Source organism: Perissodus microlepis, chromosome 5, assembly GCF_051167445.1.
Source record: "Perissodus microlepis isolate ML-2025 ecotype Zambia chromosome 5, ASM5116744v1, whole genome shotgun sequence".
NCBI lineage: Eukaryota > Metazoa > Chordata > Actinopteri > Cichliformes > Cichlidae > Perissodus > Perissodus microlepis.
This window is the reverse complement of record NC_140465.1, coordinates 26,803,177-26,827,252: the sequence shown is the minus strand read 5'-3', so window position 1 is coordinate 26,827,252 and position 24,076 is coordinate 26,803,177. Positions and strand designations below refer to the sequence as shown.

Below are 24,076 nucleotides of genomic sequence, written 5' to 3'. Positions count from 1 at the left end.
ATAATATTAATAATAATAAAAAAAAAACAATATACAATACAATATATACAACAGTAGCTGAGGTTCTATGTACATGCATACACAGTACGTGTTATGGATATAGGGTTGTGGAAATATGCAAATAATAAATTTCAACTATTCTACTACTACTATTACTATGTAAGTAACAGATATCTATTATTTATCTATAAGTATAGACATGTACATGTACATGCACACACACGTACAAATACACATACATACATCCACAGGAAATATACATATAGAGAGATATACATATACATGCACATGTCCGTACATACATAAGATGCACTGTGCATGAGGTGGTAACTGTGGATGACCAATGGATGACCACAATGTCCAAGTGACTCATGACATCTTGATTGAGGAGTTATAGAGTCTAACTGGCTATGGGCGATCATGGCTCAAAGAGTTGGCAGTTCATCTTGTAACCGGAAGGTTGCCGGTTCGAGCCCCGGCTTGGACAGTCTCGGTCGTTGTGTCCTTGGGCAAGACACTTCACCTACCACCTACTGGTGATAGCCAGAGGGGCCGATGGCGCGATATGGCAGCCTCGCTTCTGTCAGGCTTTGAGGGCCCCGAAAAGCGCTATATAAATGCAATCCATTATTATTATTATTATTAACTGCTGTGAGGATGAATGATCTGTGAAAGCGCTCCTTCCTGCAGCGAGGGTGTTTCAGTCTCTGTCTAAAGGAGCTGCTCAGCACACTCACAGACTCGTGCAGAGGGTGGTGTGGGTTGTTCATGATGAATGTAAGCTTTGCTAGCATCCTTTTCCCGCCCACCACCTCCATAGACTCCAAAGGACATCCCAGCAAAGACCTAGACCTCCACACCAGTTTGTCAATCCTGCTCCTGTCCCTGTCCGTGCATCCGCTCCGCCAGTAGGTCATTGCATAGAAAAATGTGGACGCTACCCCAGTGTCATAGAATGTCACTGAGTGTCGAAGTCCTGCAGACTCCGAAGGACCTCAGTCTCCTCAGCAGGTGAAGTCAACACTGGCTCTTCTTATACAGGATGTCTGTATTTGTAGTCCAGTCCAGTTTATTGTTGAGGTGAACACCCAGGTACTTGTATGAGTTCACTGTCTCAATGTCTTCTTCCTAGATGTTCACCAGTGTTGTAAGAGGTGACTTCCTCCTGAAGTCTATGACCATCTGATGCGTCTTGATAGCGTTGATTTGGAGAGCATTGGTCTCACCAGCTGACAAAGTCACTGATGACTCCTCTATATTCCTGATTGTTTTCATCTGATACGCATCCAATGATGGCTGTGGTCTGTTGGTTAGGTAGTCGATGGTCCATGCAGTCAGCTGTTTGCCCTCTCCGGCTTCCTTCAGCTTCCCTCTCAGTAGTGCAGGCTAGATGTGTTGAAAGCACTGGAGAAGTCAAAAAACATCATCCTCACAATGCTCCCTGCCTGCTCTAGGTGAGAGAGGGATCAGTGCTACTGACAGCATTATCCAACCCGATTCCAGACCAGTAAGCAAACTGCAGGGGGTTCAGGCTGGCTCTGTTGTGGGTAGATGTGTGGATGGGGGTGAAGCAGGGTGGTGGTGTGAGGAGAGCTCAGGTAACAATGACATTCCACCAGGAGAGGGGCAGGACAGCATTTGGAGGGGGGTTGATGGAACCTGGGGGGTGGGAGAGGTGATAAGGTCAAGAGCCAAATCTGTTGAAAAACAGATTCAATTCATTGGCCCACCCCCGGTCAGCAGACACTGTGGCTCCTCCATTGTCCTTGAAGTCTCTCTTGGAGAGTACAAAAGGATCATCGTGTCCTTGTCTCCATGATTGAAAGCCCTCTTCTTCTCGTTCACAGGGCCTTCAGTTGTGGGGTCACCGGTTTATTGTTTGAGAAACACCGTACCTTCTTGCTAGGCACAGTGTTGTCAAAACAGAAGTAGATGTAGTTCGTGATGCAGTGTTTGAGGTCCTCATCGTGAGGCTTGCAGAGTTCTGCCAGTCTGTGCATTCAAAACAGTCTCTCAGCATCTCACTGCATTCCTCGGATCACACCTTTATCACCTTCTTCGTTGGGAGTTTCCTCTTCACCATGGGAGTGTAAGTGGGTTGAAGAATGACCAGGTTGTGGTGTGTGTGGCTAAGCGGGGGGAAGGGTGATGCGCTGTAAGCCTACTTTGTGTTGGCAAACATGGTTCAGGGTTTTTCTGTCCCTTCTATGGCAGGCAACATACTGCGAGAAGTTAGGGAGAGTGGCAGATAGTGAGGCGTGATCGAAGTCCCCAGAGATAATAATGCGGGATTGCTGATGTGCCATCCCACGGTTGTGGGGCGACCGTGGCTCAGGGGGAAGCGTATCTGTAACCGGAAGGTTGCCGGTTCGATCCCCGGCCTCTCTGTCCTGGTCGTTGTGTCACTGTGATACTTTACCCTACCGCCTACTGGTGTTGGCCAGAGGGGCCGATGGCGCGATATGGCAGCCTCGCTTCTGTCAGTCTGCCCCAGGGCAGCTGTGGCTACAACCGTAGCTTGCCTCCACCAGTGTGTGAATGCGAGAGTGAATGAATAGTGGCATTGTAAAGCACTTTGGGTGCCTTGAAAAGCGCTATATAAATCCAATCCATTATTATTATTATCATTATTATCTGTAGCTGAGAGACCGTGGAGTGAATGTACTCACAGGCTGCCATAGCGTTGGCCGAGTGCAGAATGTAAACAGTCAGCACAATAACATGTGAAAAATCCCTGGCCAGGTGGTATGGCCGAACGCTAACCGCTAACAGGAAATAATTTCCCCTAGGGATCAATAAAGTATTCTGATTCTGATTCTGATTCTTTGGTACAGCGCTGTTCCTTCACAGTGATGTGTCCCGGGTTACACAGTTACCACTCTCCACTGCGCTCCAATCCGCTCTAACCAGTTGAAAGCCATCCAGAGTTACGACGGGGTCCAGTGTGTGGTCTGTGAGCCATGTCTCAGTGAACAGCAGGAGGCTGCTCTTCTGGTACTCCCACTGCAGTCTGGTTAGCGCCATTAGCGCTTCCATCTTGTTGGGTAAAGATCTTACGTTACCCATGAGAATGGATGGAATGTTCAGTTTGTACAATGGATAGTCTTAGCTGGGACAATGGAGTCGGTGCAGAAGGTTATGCAGTCAGTGATACACTCAGTAAGCCCATTGATGTCCTGACCATGAGGCTCACAGAGTGTCTCCCAGTCTGTGAATCTTAAAACATGAATCAGGTTATGATCTGACCTACCCAATCGGGGGAGGGAGGAGGAACTGTATAGCCCGTTTTTCCATGAATACCTCGGATCAACTCGCTACAACTCGACTCGGATCAACTGGTTTTCCATTCAAATCCAGTACTACCTAGCCTGCATGGTTGTTGTCATAGCAATGTGTCCAAGTGTCCCGTGAAGTAATTAACATGAACGTTACAAAAAAGGTGGGTGTCTAGACAAGAATATACCTGCTGCTCGGACTGTGGCTTTTCACCAGACTTGAGCACCATGGCATTATTTTTGTAGCCATTTCCGTCATTGACATGTTTCAAAAATGGCGGTTTTAATTTTTGTGAACAAGACGCTCTCATGGCTCATCGCATGACACTACTGACCAGCCAATTGGTGATATGCAGTCTGACGATGTCACATCGGATTGCTTGGACTCTCGAGAAAGTAGGTACTAAAAAAATACATCTTACTGTTGGGTTTATCTAGGCACAAACCTCACTGGAACACAAGCCCAAACTGCACGACAAATCAAGACAAGACAGAGCTCTTTTGTCTTTTTGGCTTGCAAGGGAAGTCAGTCAAGGCCAAGTAATGCTCCCTTCACCTGTCCTTTAGCCCAGCAGTCCCCAACCCCCGGGCCTCGGACCGGTACCGGTCCGTGAGTCGTTTGGTACCGGGCCGCGAGAGTTGAGGCTCAGGTGTGAAATGTATGGTTTTCAGGGTTTTTATCGATTTTCAGCGCCATTTTGTTATCGTTTTTATCGTTAACTCGGTTTTCCTGGGTCTTTTCACGTGTGTTATGAATAAATCTCCTTTTTCCGGTACCGGTACTAGTTTTATTTTGTTGTATTTATCCGCGACACCTTAAAGGCCGGTTCGTGAAAATATTGTCGGGCATAAACCGGTCCGTGGCGCCAAAAGGGTTGGGGACCGCTGCTTTAGCCAACTTCAACTGATTCCTTTGCTACAGCCCTTTTTATTGTCAGCAAGCAATCATTCATGAATATGCAATTACAAATACATGTGACATTCTTAAGCAGGCATATCTGAACAACATCAGTGTCTGTATTCTGTGGGTGTGTGTAGGTGCATGTGTGTGTGTGTGTTTACAGCTATACCATACATAGACATACGACCTTTCAATGAACTAAAACTGTGTGTATGAGGCATGCAGAAAAGCAGAAGTAAGTGTCTCACTAAATGATAAGAACAGGAACTTGCAATAGGTCATGTCTCAGACGAACATTTAAAGGTGTGAAGTTTTGCACTTTTAAGAAACACAACAATCTAGTTCCTAAAGCTATAATGGAAATTATAATGTCGAGGCTGCTTCCTCTCATCTCATGGTACACAAGTGCACACAGAATCTTATCAGACCTAATAAGGATATGCTTTTTATCAGCATACAAATGATTATATGTTCCTAAGCACAAATGACAATGTAAAAAATATCAATTCCAACACTTACCAGGTACTATGACCTAATGGAAAATCATTAAAACCGTGGTGAACCATACAGAGTCGATCTGAGAAGCTACTAATGAAACAGGCTTATGTGTGCTTGATTATAAACAGTAGGTCTAAAATTCTCTCCCCTCAGGTGGGACAGACCACATACTGTGTGAAAGTTGACAATGTAGCATCTAAGGTGACATGTTGAAGTCACCCGAGATAGCAATGAAGGCACTCAGGTGCTGAGTCAGTAACTGGACTATGGCAGAGTGGAGAATGTCACATGGAGCTGTGGGGTTAGCAGAGGGAGGAACATGGACTGCCAACAAGCTCACGTGGGTAGATTCCCTGGGCAAATAATATGACCTGAGTCCAACAGCATAAAGTTCAGTGTCTGGGCAATAAATCCACTCTTTGATTGTTGGTAAGCAAGTACACCACCGGTTGTTTAAAAAATGGCAAACCCCCCTCCTTTCTGCTTACCTCTGTCTGTCCGCCTGAACGGTGTGGAACCCTTCCACAGATGTGTTCTCATCGGGAATATCCTGGTGCATCCATGATTCAATTAAGTTTAACACCTGAGGTTCCCTTTGACTCCAAGCTATCACTGTTAGCTCATCCATCTTGTTTGCTACCATGACTGGTTTGGTGGTGGGTCAGTAATAGAGAGGCATAGACCTATGCAAGCCAGGCAACAGCACCCTGACTGCCATTAGATATTGAGATGCAATCCTTGGACTCATTGTCAGACCCTACGATGGTGGAGTGATTCCTGGGCTCCTTAAGTACACAACAATGCCTGGCTTCATGTGGCAGGAGTATACAGGCAGTTCATGGAGGATGAAGAAATTGATACCATTAATTGCCCCCCAAGCTCACCTGACCTAAATAGCACAACTAATCCAGTACGACACCTGGGAAAATTTGTTAAATCCATCCCACACCTCACACTCTTCAGGAGCTCAGTGATGCCCTGGTCCAGAGGAGGAGATACCCCAGCACACCATCCATTGCCTCATTAGGAGCATGCCCTAATGTTGTTCAGTTTGCATAAAAACATGGATGCATGAATTCATTTTTCAGTCAAGAGATGCTATCAGATTTTCAAACATGGAACACTGAAATCAAAGTCATTTTAAGTGCATATTCAGCAGCTTCTGGGTGGTACCTGGGACTCTGTCAGATAAAAGTGTTATAAAAATTAATGGTTATGGGATTTGATAAGTGTTTGATTATGTGTCTCTGAATAAAGTACAAATATGATTTAAATAAATTTCCCCAAAAGCAGTTACAGATGTGCATCTCACCTCAAAGCCTCAAATGTTATTATTTTACTGCACATACACAAAATTACACAACTTTATAGCTTTGCTCAAGGTTAAATCCAAAGTGACTGCACAATCCAATCCCATGCTATTTCACATTATGGATACAGTAAATTAAAGAATACACAGTCTTCATCTTTATTGCAATCATGAGTAGAACTATAAGCTCACCAACACATAGTTCGAAACTGTTGCACAAAATCATGTTTGGTTTCCCAGTTGTTCCCAAGCTGCTGACTGGCTTTTTGGAGCTGGGGCGGGACAAGCAGCATCTTTGTCGTTACTGTTATTAATGGTTTTTCGAGTGACGTGTCTCCCTCTAAAAATATCCCTGAATATGAACATAACATGACATCCTCCTGTAAGCTCATCACTCTAATCTGGTTCTTCTAGAATGAACGGGAGTGCGAGTGCTTGCCGGGGTATGTAGGTAATGGAGTCCAGTGTTTGGAGAAGATGGTGCCCCCTGTTGACCGCTGCTTGGAAGACAATGGAGGCTGTGACCCTGTGGCGATCTGCAAGGACCTGCATTACCACGGTAAGACATGTGAATGCAGTGAAGCCATGAACTGCAGTGTAGCCACGTGTCACATCTGCTGAGTGGGAGCCATGTTGGCTCCCAGTCCTACTCTATTGCAGTTTCCATGGTAATCAGACTGATTCTAAAGCAGATGACCTTTGTAACATCTATGTTTCCATGGTGATATTATGGCTAGCATTGTTTATTATAGAGGACTTCCATTTGTTTATTTATTTGTTTTTCTGGGGCTGGTAAACAAATGTCAGCTCTGAGTTGAGCTCATTAGGATCTGGAGCTCGTTAAGATCTGGAGCTCGTTAAGGCTTGTTAAAGATGGAGCTCATTAAAGGCTCAAAGGCTGTTATTACTTCCAACCTGATCTTCATTAATCAGGGTATACAGACAATTAGGAATTCACCATAAATGATGCGTTCAGAGTTACCCTTTTAATGAAGTTTGTGGGATATAAACACCTGCCACCCAACCAGAGAAAAGGATTTTCTTCCAAAAATCAAATGTACACATTTTTTCAGGTCTGTAGTGAAATCAGCTGCAGAGAAATCTGCCCTCATGTCTCTTTCCAGAAATCATGACCTATTTTCTAAACAAAAATCCTCAAACCTTGAAAAATCTATTTTTTTTCCACTGTCCACATCCATAGATTGCAAATTTAAAAAACAAAAGAAAACATTACAGTCCAGATGAGGGGGATGTTGCTGACTTGCTGACCTGCTGGAGTGCGATACATTTTAATGTTTTCGTGCTTTACTCATCAGAACTTAAACACCAAGTAATTACATCATATTAAAAGAAAAGCAGATGTTTCTACTGAATCTGGGGGTGAATGTCTCTTGGATTTGTTCAGCATCGGATCAAATCGTGTTTTTCACTCGTAGAGTTGATATTTGTTGTACATAATGGTGCAGAAATCTGAGTGAAGTTAACGTGATTGTCGTGCTTCAGAAAACAGAGCCGGAGTCTTCCACCTGCGCTCTCCAAAGGGGAGGTACCAGATGAACTTCAGTCAGGCCGACGCCGAGTGCAAGGCTGAGGGCGCCACGTTGGCTACCGTTAAACAGATGGGAGACGCACAGCAGGTAAACCTACCTACTGAAAGGGTTTACATAGAGATATCAACAGGTCGATACACCTGAGTCAAATATGTGGTATACCAATGAGAAAAAAGGAAAATGAAATAAAAGTTTGTGAACCTGCACCAGCAGGGTTTTTCTACAGATTCTGTCTTCATTATAAAGACACACCCACTTCACGGTCAGTTAGGCTGACGGGGAAGCATTCAACAGTTTTCAAGAAAAGCAGCAAAGCAGCCAACTCAAACCTTTGTTAGTGAAAGAGTACTTGAAAACAAAAATGTCACGTCCTTTTCGGCGCTCTCAAACTCATTGAGTAGCATGCCACATTTTTCAGGAGCTCTGCAGGTACTACAGTTTTTTGACACTGAATGACACACTAAAAATCACCTGCACGGCCAATAAATGGTATTTGTATAGCGCTTTACTTGGTCCTAAGGACCCCAAAGCGCTTTACACTATACACAATCATCCACCCATTCACACACTGGTGATGGCAAGCTACATTGTAGCCAGCTGCCCTGGCTGGGGCGCACTGACAGAGGCGAGGCTGCCAGACACTGGCGCCACCGGGCCCTCTGACCACTGGCAAGGCAACGGGTGAAGTGTTTTGCCCAAGGACACAACGACTGAGACTGTCGGAGCCGGGGCTCGAACCGGCAACCTTCCGATTACAAGACGAACGCCCAACTCTTGAGCCACGATCGCCCCAATAGAAAAGCTTCTTCACTTCAGCTGTATTAGAACCTGAACTGTGAGCAGTGCATGGTAACTGTGAGACGTTATCAGATGGCAGATGTTGTCCATGGCTGTGGTCAGATAATCTGTTTTATTTTAAAAGGCCCCTAACTCAGTGAAGTGACCAGGAAGTATCTGCCATAATGGTAGTTGTTGAATTCTTCAGATATTCAGGAAAGATGGTTCAAATGGGAAGAAGATAATAATGCTGCACAGTTCAAAGTGACACACTAAGAAAAAGAAACTTTGTACCTTTGTGGGACCTTATGCAACTTATGAAGTTGCTGCTTTGTGTGATTTATTTAAATGTTAAGAATAAATAAAGATAAAACTGCATTAAAGGTTCAGTATACTTCAACCTTGCATTAGTTGTGTGTTGATTGTAAGCATTGCTGTGTTTCCAGCCTTTAGGATTATTAATAACTTGACATCAGTCACAGAAAACATTAACAAACGCTGCAGTTACATTGATCGTCTCTCTAGCAGGAAGAGAAAATACGAGCTGACAATTTGACATGTCCGCTAAAGCCAGAGTGACTGTCTGTGGGTTTTATGGTATTATTAACTGCTGTTCTGAATATTGCTAAGCTGGAGTCTTGGACTTCTGCATTTGGATCTTTACTCCCACATTTCCTGACAGTGACATCGTATCATTTCATTTTATAAGCTGCCTTTGCCTTTTTCTTTATAATTTCAGCTTTGAAAAGATACATTTTTTTTTACCATTTGTGTGAAATAACATGGTATGGACACATGGGGTGTTAAGATGTGCCATTTGTAGTTCATCTTCAGGATGTTGTAGTTTTAACGCAGCACACTCATGCCAGCAACAAGTCCAAGTCCTCCTTCACACTTTCACTCGACCTCATGACAGTTTCCATCAAGGTAAAGTGGAGGAGGGAACTTTCTGGATTTTTACCCCACAAGCCAAGGTGCCCTTTAACTGATTCCCAGACAGCAGGAGGAACGTTAGATTAATCACAAGCTTAAAAACACAAGCAGGATGTGAGTTTTCAGTTTTCTTGTGATATTTAAGATATTACCAGTCACTTCAGGAGATTTTAGTTTAGTTTTAGTTCAAGGCAGAAATGTAAATCAAGCTTTATCTCAAGACTTTTTTCCCTGGCCCTGACAGCTCGGGATGCATCTGTGTGTGGCTGGCTGGCTGGACGGGGGGAAGGCGGGATACCCGACCCGCTACCCCTCGGTCACGTGTGGAGACAACCACGTGGGTCTTGTATTGTACAAAGAACCCATGGACCAGAGCAGCAAGTATGACGCCTACTGCTACAGGCTCAGAGGTGAATCTCTGTGTGTGTGTGTGTGTGTGTGTGTGTGTGTGTGTGTGTGTGTGTGTGTGTGTGTGTGTGTGTGTGGACAGAAGCAGGTCCTCCCTGATCTGTACTCCCACTTTAATGTGTTGTTTACTTTGCATTGGACTTTAATGCTGTGGCTCTGTGAGCCATGCTATCTTCAATGATTCATAAAACAGCGGTTAATGAGGTAAAAAGCATAAAGCACAGCTGCAGAAAACAGTCATTCTGAGTCCTGGGCTGGAGTGTGTTAACCTTGAGTCACAGCATTGGCTCATGTACATGCTTAACTCAAGGTGAACATACTGAGCTGATTGAACGTTCAGCTCACAGTTTGTAAAAAACTATTTTTGTGTGTGCAGATGTCTCATGTGCGTGCCCTCCTGATTACGTTGGAAATGGAGATTTCTGTAACGGCGTCCTGACCAGCGTCCTCGCAACGTACAGCAACATCTCCATCTTTTACAAGGTGAGTGTTTTGGGTTGAGGAGACGAACGCTCTCTCTGGTTTGAAGATTAGGCTTCAAAACGTCTGATAAAGTTGGATCACTGACCCAGACACTTCTCTTAGTTATAGCTTGACAATGACAATAAATACTTATCTATCTTTAGCTGTCTGTTCAGGCTGTTGGAGTCTCTCTCTATTCCTCTTGTCTCCTCTTTGCTCCATCCATCCCACAGCTGCTACCCATTAGATGCCTGTCCCTCCCCGAGCCTGCTTCTTCTGGAGGTCTCTACATGTTAAAGAAAAATGAAGGAAAGACATGGCTTATAATTTGCTAACAAAACTTCATACTGAGAGTAATACTGCATTATTGAAGTAATATTGAAAGTATTTATTCAGTACTTAACCATGATGCCCAGCTCATAGCATCTGTTAAAAGTTTCTAGTAAACTATTAACCAGCTAGCTAGACTCACAAACCAGAATCATGAATAAAAACACTATTTTCTGTTGACTAATGTCACCTTAGCTGATGTTTATCGCCCAAAAAGGAGCTCCATAGATCAAATTTTTTAGGGTCTTAAAGCTTTTGTTATGATTTCCCTCCTCTTTATGACAAATATAAGCACCTAAAATGTTAATGTAGCCACTGTTAATTGTGCGTTAGCACCTTTTTAACAATCAGGGTCTCAAAATCTATCATTGAAACTGGCTCAGTTTTGTAGTTGTAAGCTGCTGCTGTCTGTATTGGGGCTCCACGTGGAAAGGAGCAGCCAAAGTAACTGCAAACATTGATTGTGAGTCTTCACGAAGATGGAAAACGACACAGGAAGATGGCGCCTAAGCTAAAATCAGTGGAGGCACGGCAGCAGGAGTAATCAGGAGGTACAGAACGAGCCAAAGTGCCTCTAATCAGAGCCCCAGGAGTGGCCCTGCTAAAATGACTCCACTAACAGCGTGCTACTTGATCAGTCTGCAGCTGAAAAACACACGGGCCGCTGCTTCAGACCTGGCAGCTATCGCTGGAAAGCAGAGTTTCTGTGACAACTCAGTGCCCACTGTCATTCAGTAATGAAGACAGAAAAAAACTTTCAGCACATTTCAAAGAGACCAAAGTGAGTCACCAGTCAACTGTCTCAAGCTGCGTTGCCGACATGATTAAATCTTTTTCATTTCTATTTTTAAAGGATTTCAGGGTCAATAAAAACTAATCTGAATTCATCATTTAATGATTTCTGTAGAGCTTTAATAGATCTATAGACATCAAGGGGAACAGCTAATAAGTCAAGGCTCAGTTTAAACACATTAAAAAAAGTCATGTGAGAGGAAATATGTTCAGCTCAGTTATGAAAAATTAAAGTTGGTTGAAAATTGTGTGTTTTGTGTCACAGAAGGAAAAAAACTTCAGCTGTGTTTCTCTGATGAGGGAGAGGTACCCAAATTGAACATTTTCACATTTTAAACACTAAGTTTAGAAACTCTAACTTTAACCCTGTAACACTAAGTGTTTTTGGCACCTCAGAAGTATTATTGCTTTAACATTAACGTTACTATATGTTTTTGTTTAAGATAAACTTTAAAATTGATAAATTGTTTCAATTGTCAGAAGGTTCAATGAACACTCCAGTTAAAAGAAAAAAAAATCTGGAAATTTTTTCATGGTTTAGGTTTTACAGGATTAAATCAAATACATTTAATTGTCAGATAACATTTGGTCCTTATTTATTCATTTATTTTTTAACCTTTCGTTTTTGCTTTCGTTTTTTGAATTTCAACCAGCTACCCCCAGTACAGTTTATACAATATATGCAAGAGCTTAGATGGAAAAAGGGAGGAGTCTCTCCCAGCTCTAACTGCTCCTCAACCCTCTGGATGTCGATCCTGCTGCCTCTGAAGGCATGCTTGCCAGTCAAACCCGTTATCAGCAGCTCTTCCCTAAATCTGTGTACTTGGTAACTAAACTTGGTCCCAAAGGATCTGTTAATTTTTTAGGCTAGAGTCACTTGTAAGACCCTTTGAGGGATGTTAATAATGTGTAATAATACACAGGTTTCACCTTTACTGTTTCACCAAATGTTAAAAAGTTAATCTCCACAAGGTAGACGTTTTTAATGCAGGATATTCATCTGATATTCATCAAATCATCTTGAATGTATAATCTGAAACATCAAAAATGAGCAGAGAAAAAGCCTAAAAATATAAACCCAATTTGTGAGTCCACAGTTGATGTCTATCTCTTTGTCTATGGACAGAGAGGAAATTACTTCATGCTGAAACTCACCTGGATAAGATCCAGGCACCTTTCAAAATAAAAATAAACACACATTAAATTCTTGTTCATTGTTCATCATAAATTCTTTCACTTAAACTTACCGTTGTGAATATTTTCCTAACAAGTGAAATAAAAAACATTTAGCAGTTTTCTAAAGGACTGTGAGATTTTAAGAAAACAGATGTGTCACCTGCTGAAGATAATGAGCTCTGGAAGAAGTCCAGTTAATGAGAAGAGAAAGCAGCTGCTTCCAGCTGATCAACACAGAGGCTCAGTGTCAACTGATCCACCTCAAAAAAAGATGTAGGAGGATTCAGTTCAGGAATGTGGCGCTCCACAAAGCTACAGATCTCCTCCGGTCTTGTAATTACAGAGAAACTGTCAAAAGTTAAAGCTTAGGACATATTTATAAAGTTTTTTATATATATATTTATTCTATTTTGCTTAAAGCTGTTTTCTGCTCACAACCAGGCTTCCTGTCAGTTTCAAGTCTTGTCATCTCTTCCGCCCCATGCGCCCTTTAACCTTTTCATCAACAAGGAATTCGTCTTTTTCTGTTTAAAACACAAGTGGGAATGTGGCGTCTTCTGGCAGAACATTTATAACACAAAGGATCAAGAGCCTCCAGGGGCTAATGAATGTAACTTTCATGCCCATTTCCATAGCAATGTTGTATTAGATTAGTTTTCAGGTCTCAATAATACCAAGATTCAGTTCAATTCAACTTTATTTATATAGCAGCAGTTCACAACAACAGCTTTATACTGTAAGGTAAAGATCCAGTCATAGGACCTGGCGTCCACATATGTGGACATCACATTTTGGGTTATTTAGACCAAAATACTCAATTTTGCTCTACAAGCACCTGATATCCACTTACGAGGACATTATACTGCTACTGTTCTATAAAAATTTTAAACGAATATCCTCATATGTGGCTCTCAATTTTCTTAGAAACAAAATTAGGTTAAAAAAAAAAATCTGGTAATTCTTTGTTTTTACATTCATCGGGTCCCAATCAGCCCAAATATCAAAGAGAAATTAAAAATGCATGCCGTCGAAGAGTTCGGGTCTTAGGAGGTTAAAAAAAAATACAATAATCACACAAACCCTTTGAAAGCAGTGCTTGGCAATAGTGGGAATGAACGTTTAACAGGAAGAGGCCTCCAGCAGAACCAAGTTCAGGAGGGAGCAGCCAATTAAGGGTCACGTGATCCAGTCCTAACTATAAGCTTCATCAGAAAGGAAAGTTTTAAGCCTAATCTTAAAGCAGGCAAGCCTAATAGCTGAAAACTCTGCCTCCTATTCTGCTGTACAGAACCACAGCTAAGCCTTTTGATTCATTTAAAAAAACAAACTTTTCAGTTGAAACTATAAAACATTAGGTAAATGGAGTTAGCACCAGAGATTTCTGAATGATTCACCCCAGGAAAACCTACTATTTTTCAGAGTTCACTACACTATTTGTAAACTAGTTAACTCTGAGCATGTCACTTTTATGACGTATAATTTATGCAGTTATCTGCTTATACTTTTTAAGAGTTCATAGAATATGACTGGTTACATTTGACCAATTTTTGTTTTATATGTTTAAAAACAAATATATATGAGGAAAGAGAGACGGTGGTGAGGTGTGCAGTAGGGTGAAATGGGGTCAAGGTGGTGGTGGGATTACATGGGGGATCAGCTCTGAGAGCCGTAATAGACAATATGACAGATGAAGTCAGGCAGGAGTCTCCTGGGACTATAATGTTTGCAGACGACACTGTGATCTGTAGTCAGAGTAGGGAGCAGGTAGAGACCCTGGAGAGGTGGAGGGAGAGGAATCAGTCAGTAGAAGGAAGACAGAATACATGTGTGTGAATTAGTGGGAGACAGGGGTAGCAGTGAAGCTGCAAGGAGTTGAAGGTAGATCAGTTTAAACACAAGGTTGACCATCTAAAACAGTGTATAAGAGAGGCATTGTGGAGACGAGTGTCAGGAGTGATTTGTGACAGAATGGGAAGGCCTGCAAGATGGTAGTGCGATCTGCTGTGATGTATGGTCTGGAGACAAACATACATCACAGCACTGACAAAACGACAAGAGGTCCAGGACCCCCTGTCTGAAGGCAGAGCTGAAGATGCTAAGGTGCTTAGATTTTCATTCAGAGTGACGAGAATGGACAAGATTAGAAACAATCTTGTCCATTCTCGTGGACAAAATGTGGAGGAGGATGTGGTTGGTGGTGAGGATGCTAAAGATAGGGTGAGGTGGAGGCAGATGATCTGCCAAAAGAAGAAGGACACAACAACCAGGACAGCTCTCTCTGTCCTGGTCATTGTGTCCTTGGGCAAGACACTTCACCTACCGCCTACTGGTGATGGCCAGGGCGATATGGCAGCCTCGCTTCTGTCAGTCTGCCCCAGGGCAGCTGTGGCTACAACTGTAGCTTGCCTCCCCCAGTGTGTGAATGTGAGAGAGAATGAATAGTGGAATTGTAGAGCGCTTTGGGTGCCTAGAAAAGCGCTATATAAATGCATTCCATTATTATTATTATTATCCATTTTCTGCTCTTGCTCTTGACAAAGGCGGTCGCACTTTTCTCCTCTCCTCCTCCTCCTCTCCCTTAGCTTCCCTGCTTAGCCTCTTATGTCCTTGTCTAGTCTCGTGTTTTTTGTATTACTTTTCCCTGGAACACTCTCTCACAGTCTGTTCTCTAAAACCTAAAAGAGGAATTATGGATTGGATCAACTGGTAACTAAATGCAATTGACACCCCTTTCTCAACGAGAAGTTTGGGCTTGGGTGAGCCTGAGTGCTGAAGATATCTACCTATTCGGAACCATGGTAACAGGGTTCTGGCTGATCGGAGCTGGCTTGGCCCTGACTTATCAAAGAATTAAGAAAGCGGAACCGGCTGTTCAAACCCCCACAAGGCTGCCTGCTGGGATTGGAACGATGGGAGAGGCGTGAGTTTCTCAAAATCGGCTCATTGAGTGCAGCACGGATAAGATCTTGGAAAGGCTACGGCTGCTGTGACTACTCAGAATAAGATCTCTGACTGCAGACTGGATTACATCTCGGAAGGGCTCGCTCAGAATAACATCTCTGGGCGCAAATTGGATGACATCTCGGGGAGGCACACTGCCGTGAGTTCTCAGAAATTGGCTCCTTGAGCACAAGAAATGACAACATCACAGAACGCAAGTATGGCGAAGCTCGCGGCTCTCCAATGGGAGATTGAGAGACCAGTGTTGGACTGTAGAACTGCTTTGAAATTCATATGAGCTGTTCGCACTAAGGTAAAAAGCACCATCACTTATGCGGATACCCCTTTGGCACCAGCTGCGGTCTCAAGGCCGGAGCTGAACAACAACACCCTGATAACGACTGTGTTTAGTCTGTTCCTTCCCATTCCATGCAAGGCCACCTGGGTTGGCTGGAAGACTGTTTACTTAGCCTAGCAGGGCGAAGGACACTGTCTCAGCTGAACTCTGGACACGCACACACATACATATACACTGATATGCACACACTCATCCCCCCTCCCTTTCCAAACGCCTTCGACGCTTATTCCCTTCTGACGCTGCACCCTTTACCCACCCCTGTTGCTTGTCATGTGTTTCTTTGGTGTATTAAGAGTTTTTTCATGTGCTATGTGCAGAGGTGTTTTTTTTTCTGTTCTCAAACCCTGTTGGAGCTCAGTCTGGGGGGAGTTATTTTTTCCTCCTTATCTTTCCTCATGTGGTGCATTTTCCATTGTTATACCTCTCTGACCTGTCTTCCCCATGTGATGCTTTGTGTAATGTATGTATGGTCGGAGGGTAAGATGGCACCGCCATTGCGTGCAATAGGTCGGCAGCCTTATGAAATTTCCCCTTGTGGGACTAATAAAGGTATATCAAATCAAATCAAATCAAATTATAAATTGAAAAAAGTCACTGTCCTTTCTCTTTGCAGATGTTGTTGGAGTACAGTGGCTCGTCCTCGGAGGGCAGTCAACTTGTCAAGTTTCTTTCTCACAGGAAGGCTGAAGTCACGCTGTTTGTCCCTCATAACACCGGCTTTGCTCCAAATCAGGTGAAATAAATAACACAACGCTTCAGTAAATGCTTAGCATTTCTTAGATTAATTACGGCTGTCAAATATAAGCAACTTAGAATTGTTTTTTTTTTTATGCTAAACCTTTACGGTTAATATATATAACTGTAATAAGTAAGTATTAATCTAGTAAAGTAACATAAATAAAAAAGCTTTCCACAACAAATAAAGATCCAGACAGGGAAATTAGTACGAAAATTAATAAAAATATAAGCGTCCCACAGCTTGAGCCCCGTGGACCTCCATCACACAGTGACTACAAACTAGTAAAACACACTAGTGATTCATATTGATCTTTTTTTAAGGTAGATTAGGTTTAGATATATTTAGCCTACATTCCTGAATGAAATTTAGAAAATGCCATTTTCTCTTTAACCAATTTAATTTGTGAAACTTTGAGAGTAGTATTTGAAAGCATTTGTTTTATTCACCATGTTTAAAGTTAAAACCATAAGGAAATTAAAAGCATTTGTTGCCATATTCATATTAGTATAAATGATTGAGAGAATCAACTTTTAATTGTTTCTTATTAAATGTATTAAATGGCAGTGAATTGTGACACAGCTGTCAGTGAACTCAGTTTCTGTTTTGTTTGTGTATAGTCTTTGTCTGGAAGAGACCTGGAGTATCACATCTCAGCCAATCAGAGCAGATGGCCATTTAAGGAGCTGAATCATCAGACGGTCATCACATCGAGGCTCGGGTTCAACCTGACTGTTACTCAGGGCAACAATGAGGTCAGAGGACACACACACACACAGAGTTCCTCCAGTTTTAGTTGACAAAATATAATTTTGCTGACAAAAATTATTGATAAACTAAATTAACACTGGTTTAATATCAACATGGTGAAAATCCAATACAAAATATGAAAAAATAGCATCACTACTGTTGAAAAGTAATCAGATATAGTTACTGAGAGAAAGAGCTGATGAGAGTACCTGTAAGTTACAAAAATGAAATACCTTTGTATTTATTTTGCACATTTGCTATATTGTGCATTTTGTACATATTGTATATTGTACATTTACATCATTGTAGTATTAAGTTTAATACGTTACAATCTAAGCAGCACTTAGATTAAGTATGTATGATCAGTTATGTACTTTTTCAAACAACTTACTGTTACATATCCCTGTTCCTTTTGTTTTGGCACAAGAAAAAAAATCACAAACAAGAAAGTCACAAACACAGTTGGAGTGTTTTTGTCTCCTTCTGACAGCTTGAAACCAAACTGCATTTGTGGATCGTGTCCAGAGGTTTATGTTCACTCAGGTCAGCCAGCGAGATGGAGGCTGGCTGTGGAAGCGGAAGTGTTCGTGTTATTTTGTGTTGGGAGTGATAATAAATGTCTTTCAAAGCTTTGCTTTGCATTTTGAAGTGCGGCCAAGTAAGCACAGCTCCACAAACTCTGGTGGTGTGCCAGACGTGTTGTGGTAGAGAATAATGCTGATTTTATAGCTCCGTAACCACAGCTGCTTTTGGCTAAACCTCTCACTGTGCTTGTTCATTCTTACTCTCACTGGAATGAACAAGCTTGCTGCTGCTGCTTATGTGATGGAGGAGATGCTACAAAGTTCACTATGCAGTGAGATAAAGTCAACGCACTGAGGGAACATGGTGTGTTTTATTTTTGGTGACACAAAGGTACTTAAACAACTTACCTTTTTCACAAACTAACATTACAAATTACTTCTTAATTGCAAAATGTGGTGAATTACTTGAACTCGTTGCATAGTGAGTTCATCTCCTCCAGTACCTAACCAGCTTGTTAATTTCCCTCTGGGTGGAAGCTTAACTAGAAGGTAGCCTGCTAGCATACTGGTGGTTCATCACAGTCTGGAGTAGAGATTATTAGCATATCAGACACCTATATAAAGGCCGTCTCCTCCACCATCACTTTAGCTGTCACTGCCCTGCTCATTGAAGACTGGAGACATTCTACAATGCAGGCCTCGTAGTTGGCGTATTAGTTAGTTTAAGCAGTTTGCTTTACATAATTTCCTCAGGGATTAATAAAGTATTCCATATAATATATAAATACCCCCCCCCCCCCCCCCCCCCCCCCACACACACACACACACACACACACACACACACTATCTCAATTATTCCACCATGCCACATGCTACAGCAAGGTCTTCATGTGAGACACACACACACACATACACACCACGTCCACCACCACAGATGGAAGGTTTTTTTGTATGCAACAACTCAAAAGCATTGACATTCTTATAGCTAAGCAAATGAACTTAAAATGTACTGCCATGTTTATTGTGGTTGATTTTCGATCCCTCAGAGCTCTAAACTAGTGAATGAGCGGTTGCTGCTGGAGTGGGACATTCCTGCCATAAACGGGATCATCCACATCATTGAGGCCCCGCTGACGGCACCTCCCCCACCGGTGAGTAAGGATGATTTAATGCAGAACAGCTGACGCCTGCAGCATCAGCTGCTCAGCACGCCTGCACACTTGTGAACGGGCACGTGTCACATGTTCACGTGGTTTACAACGTCATGTAGTAGCGTGACTTCAGCTTTCCACACAATGCCAAAAAATCTGCTTCGTTAACTATCGTATGGTGAAAATGGAAAGCTAACATTGCTCAGTTTGTCATATTTAAGGTTGCTAGAACAAATTATGCTGTTGATTTAACTTGTCTTCTCAAACTAAACCCACACAGGGAACTGTATACAGCGAGAGCTGTGTATGATGGAAAGTAAGGAGTAAGCGAGGATTAATAAGTCATCAGCTTTTGTTTAATTAAACTAAACAAAAATATACATATAAACGTATTTCCTTCACAACATTAAAACTGAATTAACTACTAGATGAAAATCAGGTGCCAAATTAAAAACTTTAATCACAAAGCTTTTTTAAGGAGGCAATTAAAAAATTCCTCTGGTTGTCAGGACAAAAGTCTATGCCACTTTGGATTTTTCCTTTGGCTTTTGAAAAGACTTCAAAGGATTCACACGTTGGCTGATGTGATCTTTTATGACTTAATTACAGAGTGTGTGAATGACTTTCAAGTTAGGCCATGTCCACACTAATACGTTTTCGTTTGAAAATGCATCTTTTTCTCTCCATTTTGGCCTTCTGTCTGTTTTTGCTGAGACCTTTTGAAAACAATGACACATTTTAGTCATGTGATGCAGTCAAGTGACCAGTTAAACAAAGATAGCGGAGGGCATTATACAGCAGTTGTTTTGTTTGCTCTGAATTTTGACAGCCCTATTAAAGATTAATATCAGTCTGTACATGCTCCACATAGCTTTTCTTCAAATTCTTTAATTCTCACTCGCTTTTGCAACTTTGTACTTTTGTGTTACTCGCAGCAATAACTCCACCTCATTGTTAGTCCATTTAAAAAACTCGGTGGTTTCCTCGACATTTTGCCGCAACGTTTCAAAGAGCTGGAAAGTAAATAAACGGCAGACAGAAATGAGGCAGGTTGAATCGTCTTGCGTCTCATGCATGCACAGTACTGGAACATAAGCGTTTGCGGCTTTTTCAATGTGGATGAACAACAAGGTGAAAACGATAGTGTGGATGCAGAGTGTTTTCAGACATATACACCTATTTCAAATTTATCGGGGCTGGTGTAGACGTAGCCTCAGTGACTTTCTAGATCACCATGAAACGCACCAGGGCAGGGTCAGAAACCTCCTAAAATGGGGATGATGGATGTAAATCTTCGTCTGGTTTTTTCATATAGTTTCATAGAATTTATCTTTTTTTTTTCTCTCAAAGCTTTGAGGAGCCACAGCTCAGGAGCTCGTGAGCAGCATGCCAAGGGTTGCTGTCCTCTGTGCTAGACGTTAAATACCTGAGACAGTTTTCCTTTCAGAAAATTAAGCACGACTGTTTTAAGTTGGGGTGCTGTGCAGTTGATGGAATGAGTGTGAGTTGGTGGTAGCATCGTTAAAATCTTTGCTTAAACATGCTAAGATTGTTTAGGTCTTAGAACTGAAAATATAATTTGAGTGTGAAAGGTTTTGGACGAGGTTAAATTACACTTCGTCCCTCTCGTGTGTGTGGTATGTGTGGAATGAAGTTCAGGTCCTTTCCCAGAGGTCTGAGAGTTTGAGGGTTCAGGTATCTTGGCTTTTCCTGGGACTGTGCTCTTCATGGAAAGAGACCTCTGATGCTGGGCTGGAGCCACTCTTCCATTTTGGGGATTACAGCCCCAAACTACTAATGCTCCTATTACCACTTGGTACCACTCTACCTTCCACATCTGCTCCAGTTGTTCCTTCAGCCTCTTCTTTATTTTCTTGTGCTCCTTCCCTTAAGTTGCTGTCCACTTCAGTCTTCTGCTCCTCATTAACCATCACTATGTCTGGTCAGCTGCTTGTCTGCCTGGAAATTGAATTCCTACAGGACCTTATCCCTGTTATTGTCAACCATCTTTAGTGGTGGTGCGGAAGTTGAGGACTTGTGTGGTACAGATGTTTCTGTACACTCTACCAGTCAAATCATTGTGCCTCTCAGTGTACATGGACTCAGTGCTTGACTGTCTCCAGGACACCTTTGCATAACTTGCAACATGAGTCCTACTGGCTGTCGCCCAGTTTAGTTCTTGTGTAATTTTGCATATCTCAGACTTTCTTCCCTGTTTCTTCTTGCCACTTTTCCACTGAAACCATTTCTGAGACGCTTCACCGAACAGTAATGGGTCAAATGAAGGGGCAGATGCATCTCTCAGATCCTGTGTCAGGTCTGAATGTTTTTTAAGGGCATGACTTTGAGATACACAGAGACTGTTACCAGTAGTGCACACCAGTGCACACCACTGAGATAAGTTTTCAGTTTTGAGCTCTTTGGGAATCACCTTGTTGATGCAAAAAATCTAATTTTCATCAAACTGTTTTATTGTTGCCTTTTTTTCCCATTCCTTTTAAGAAGTTATAATAAATGGTGTGTTTTTATGAAAGGTACACAAGACTACTGTACTATACTATAGCATTTAGTACTATACTAATATACTACTCTACAACACAGTCACTTAACTCTAACAACACCAAAATTATGGCCTTGTGTTCGACATGAGGACATCCTTGAAACCAACTCTCTGCATGTCCAGCTTCAGTACATTCATGAACCTCATCTAAGGTCTTCCTCTTCCTCCATCTTCAACATCCTTTATTTAGTTTATCCACTGTCACTGTCCTGCACATGTCAAAATTGTCTCGACACTCATATCTAATCTTATTCATCCTAGTCCTCGCAATGAAAATCTTACCATCTTCAGCTCCTCCACCTCCAGCTCGGCCTCCTGTCTTTTTCAATACCATGTTGTAAACCTTCCCTTTTACTCTTGCAGCCTGAGGTGGCCATATTAAGGGTTCAGTGCTAGGACCAATTCTATTTACATTATACATGCTTCCCTTAGGCAGTATCATTAGAAGACATAGCATACATTTTCACTGCTATGCAGATGACACCCATCTCTATCTATCCATGAAGCCAGATAACACACACCAATTAGTTAAACTGCAGGAATGTCTTAAAGACATAAAGACCTGGATGGCCGCTAACTTTCTGCTTCTTCATTCAGATCAAACTGAGGTTATTGTACTCGGCCCTGAAAGGCTTAGAAATATGGTATCTAACCAGATTCATACTCTGGATGGCATTACCTTGGCCTCCAGTAACGCTGTGAGGAACCTTGGAGTCATTTTTGACCAGGATATGTCCTTCAACGCACATATTAAACAAATATGTAAGACTGCTTTCTTCCATTTGCGCAACATCTCTAAAATTAGAAATATCCTGTCTCAGAGTGATGCTGAAAAACTAGTTCATGCATTCATTACTTCCAGGCTGGACTACTGCAATTCATTATTATCAGGATGTCCTAAAAACTCGCTGAAAAGTCTTCAGCTAATCCAAAATGCTGCAGCAAGAGTACTGACAGTACTCTCGCTCTCGCTCTGCAGGCCTACTTGCTGTTCCTAGAGTATTTAAAAGTAGAATGGGAGGGAGAGCCTTCAGTTTTCAGGCCCCTCTTCTGTGGAACCAGCTTCCAGTTTGGATTCGGGAGACAGAAACTATCTCTACTTTTAAGATTAGGCTTAAAACTTTCCTTTTTGCTAAAGCATATAGTTAGGGCTGGACCAGGTGACCCTGAATCCTCCCTTAGTTATGCTGCAATAGACGTAGGCTGCCGGGGATTTCCATGATGCATTGAGTTTTTCCTTTCCAGTCACCTTTCTCACTCACTATGTGTTAATAGACCTCTCTGCATCGAATCATATCTGTTATTAACCTCTGTCTCTCTTCCACAGCATGTCTTTATCCTGTTTTCCTTCTCTCACCCCAACCAGTCGCAGCAGATGGCCCCGCCCCTCCCTGAGCCTGGTTCTGCCGGAGGCTTCTTCCTGTTAAAAGGGAGTTTTTCCTTCCCACTGTTGCTTGCTCATAGGGGGTCATATGATTGTTGGGTTTTTCTCTGTATCTATTATTGTGCAATCTACTGTACAATATAAAGTGCCTTGAGGCGACTTTTGTTGTGATTTGGCGCTATATAAATAAAATTGAATTGAATTGAATTAAGGATATCCTACTGTTTAATGTGAGCATTGGTCATGATAACAGTATATATATATGAAATTACAGGGAAGCTCAATAGGCCCAGTTTAACAGCAGAAGTGCTAAATCCTCCTGCTCTCAGAGTGTAAAGAAACATTTTGCTGCACAGAAGAAACAGTTTTTCTCTCTATTGCTTGTTAAAAGTGAGATGAGGCGCTTGCTGTATCGGGAAGAGCTGCAGTTCTAACCATAGCCACCAGGAGGCACCACCACAACCTCCCCCTCTGTTGTGCAGCGCCTCCTGATAGGCTGCCGTGTGTTGTTGCTGGGGGGGGGTAGTGGCAGAGAGCAGATGGCTGTGTTTAGTTTCTTGGAACAGGTTCCAGGAAATGAAGATTCAATCTGCTGCATTTTCTGTCAGATAACATCAGAGCTCTGATCAATATTCATGATGTGGGACTCAAATTATGACGACTAGGTCACAATAGAATCATTTGATGGAACCTCTGGCAAAATAACAGCTATTTAATCACCCAAAATCCACAGTGCTCAGTTTAAATCCACTTCTCCACTCGCCGAGGTGGTTTCACACTCTCTCATCTCAGATCTTTCGCATGTGCTCAACTTTGACAGTGAAAAAAATGGAACAGATTAAAGTCAACCTATTAGGCAAATTTCCAGTTCCATAGTTTGATTCTTGGGCTTTACAAGAGTAACTGTGATTTCAGTTCAAAATAATCCTCGTTTATCTTACGCTGGGCCTTGGTGCAGCCGATCAGTTTGTCCTCTGTCTGAAGCAAGTTGGTTTAGCTCTTCTCCCTTTATGGTAACATTGTTCTGAATTGCTGGAGGCAAAACAAGGAGACAATAGGGAGACAGAATGCACACGAAAACAAAGGCAGACACAGGAAATATGGCAGAAAGCAAGAACGTAGAAATACAAGGAAGGAACTACAGGAAAAACAAGACACACGGCTGAGAAAGGGGAGTGAATATGTTATTTTCAAAATCCATATTTCTGCTCTTGGGCTTTAATAGAGTATCTTGGGATGATTTAGAGTTAAAATTTTTATTC

At 42.2% G+C, this 24,076-nt stretch overlaps 1 protein-coding gene across 3 annotated transcripts in view; it reads left to right on the top strand.

The window, feature by feature from the left end:
* Positions 1-24,076, top strand: part of stab1 (stabilin 1) — a 156,122-nt gene that overhangs the window by 106,845 nt on the left and 25,201 nt on the right. For all 3 annotated transcript variants that reach the window (XM_084929096.1, XM_084929097.1, XM_084929094.1), the window contains exons 61-67: positions 6,398-6,542; positions 7,487-7,620; positions 9,488-9,653; positions 10,028-10,134; positions 16,323-16,442; positions 17,066-17,200; positions 18,766-18,870. In XM_084929096.1, the coding sequence (XP_084785222.1) occupies positions 6,398-6,542; positions 7,487-7,620; positions 9,488-9,653; positions 10,028-10,134; positions 16,323-16,442; positions 17,066-17,200; positions 18,766-18,870 (912 nt within the window). The remainder of the gene's footprint in view (positions 1-6,397; positions 6,543-7,486; positions 7,621-9,487; positions 9,654-10,027; positions 10,135-16,322; positions 16,443-17,065; positions 17,201-18,765; positions 18,871-24,076) is intronic.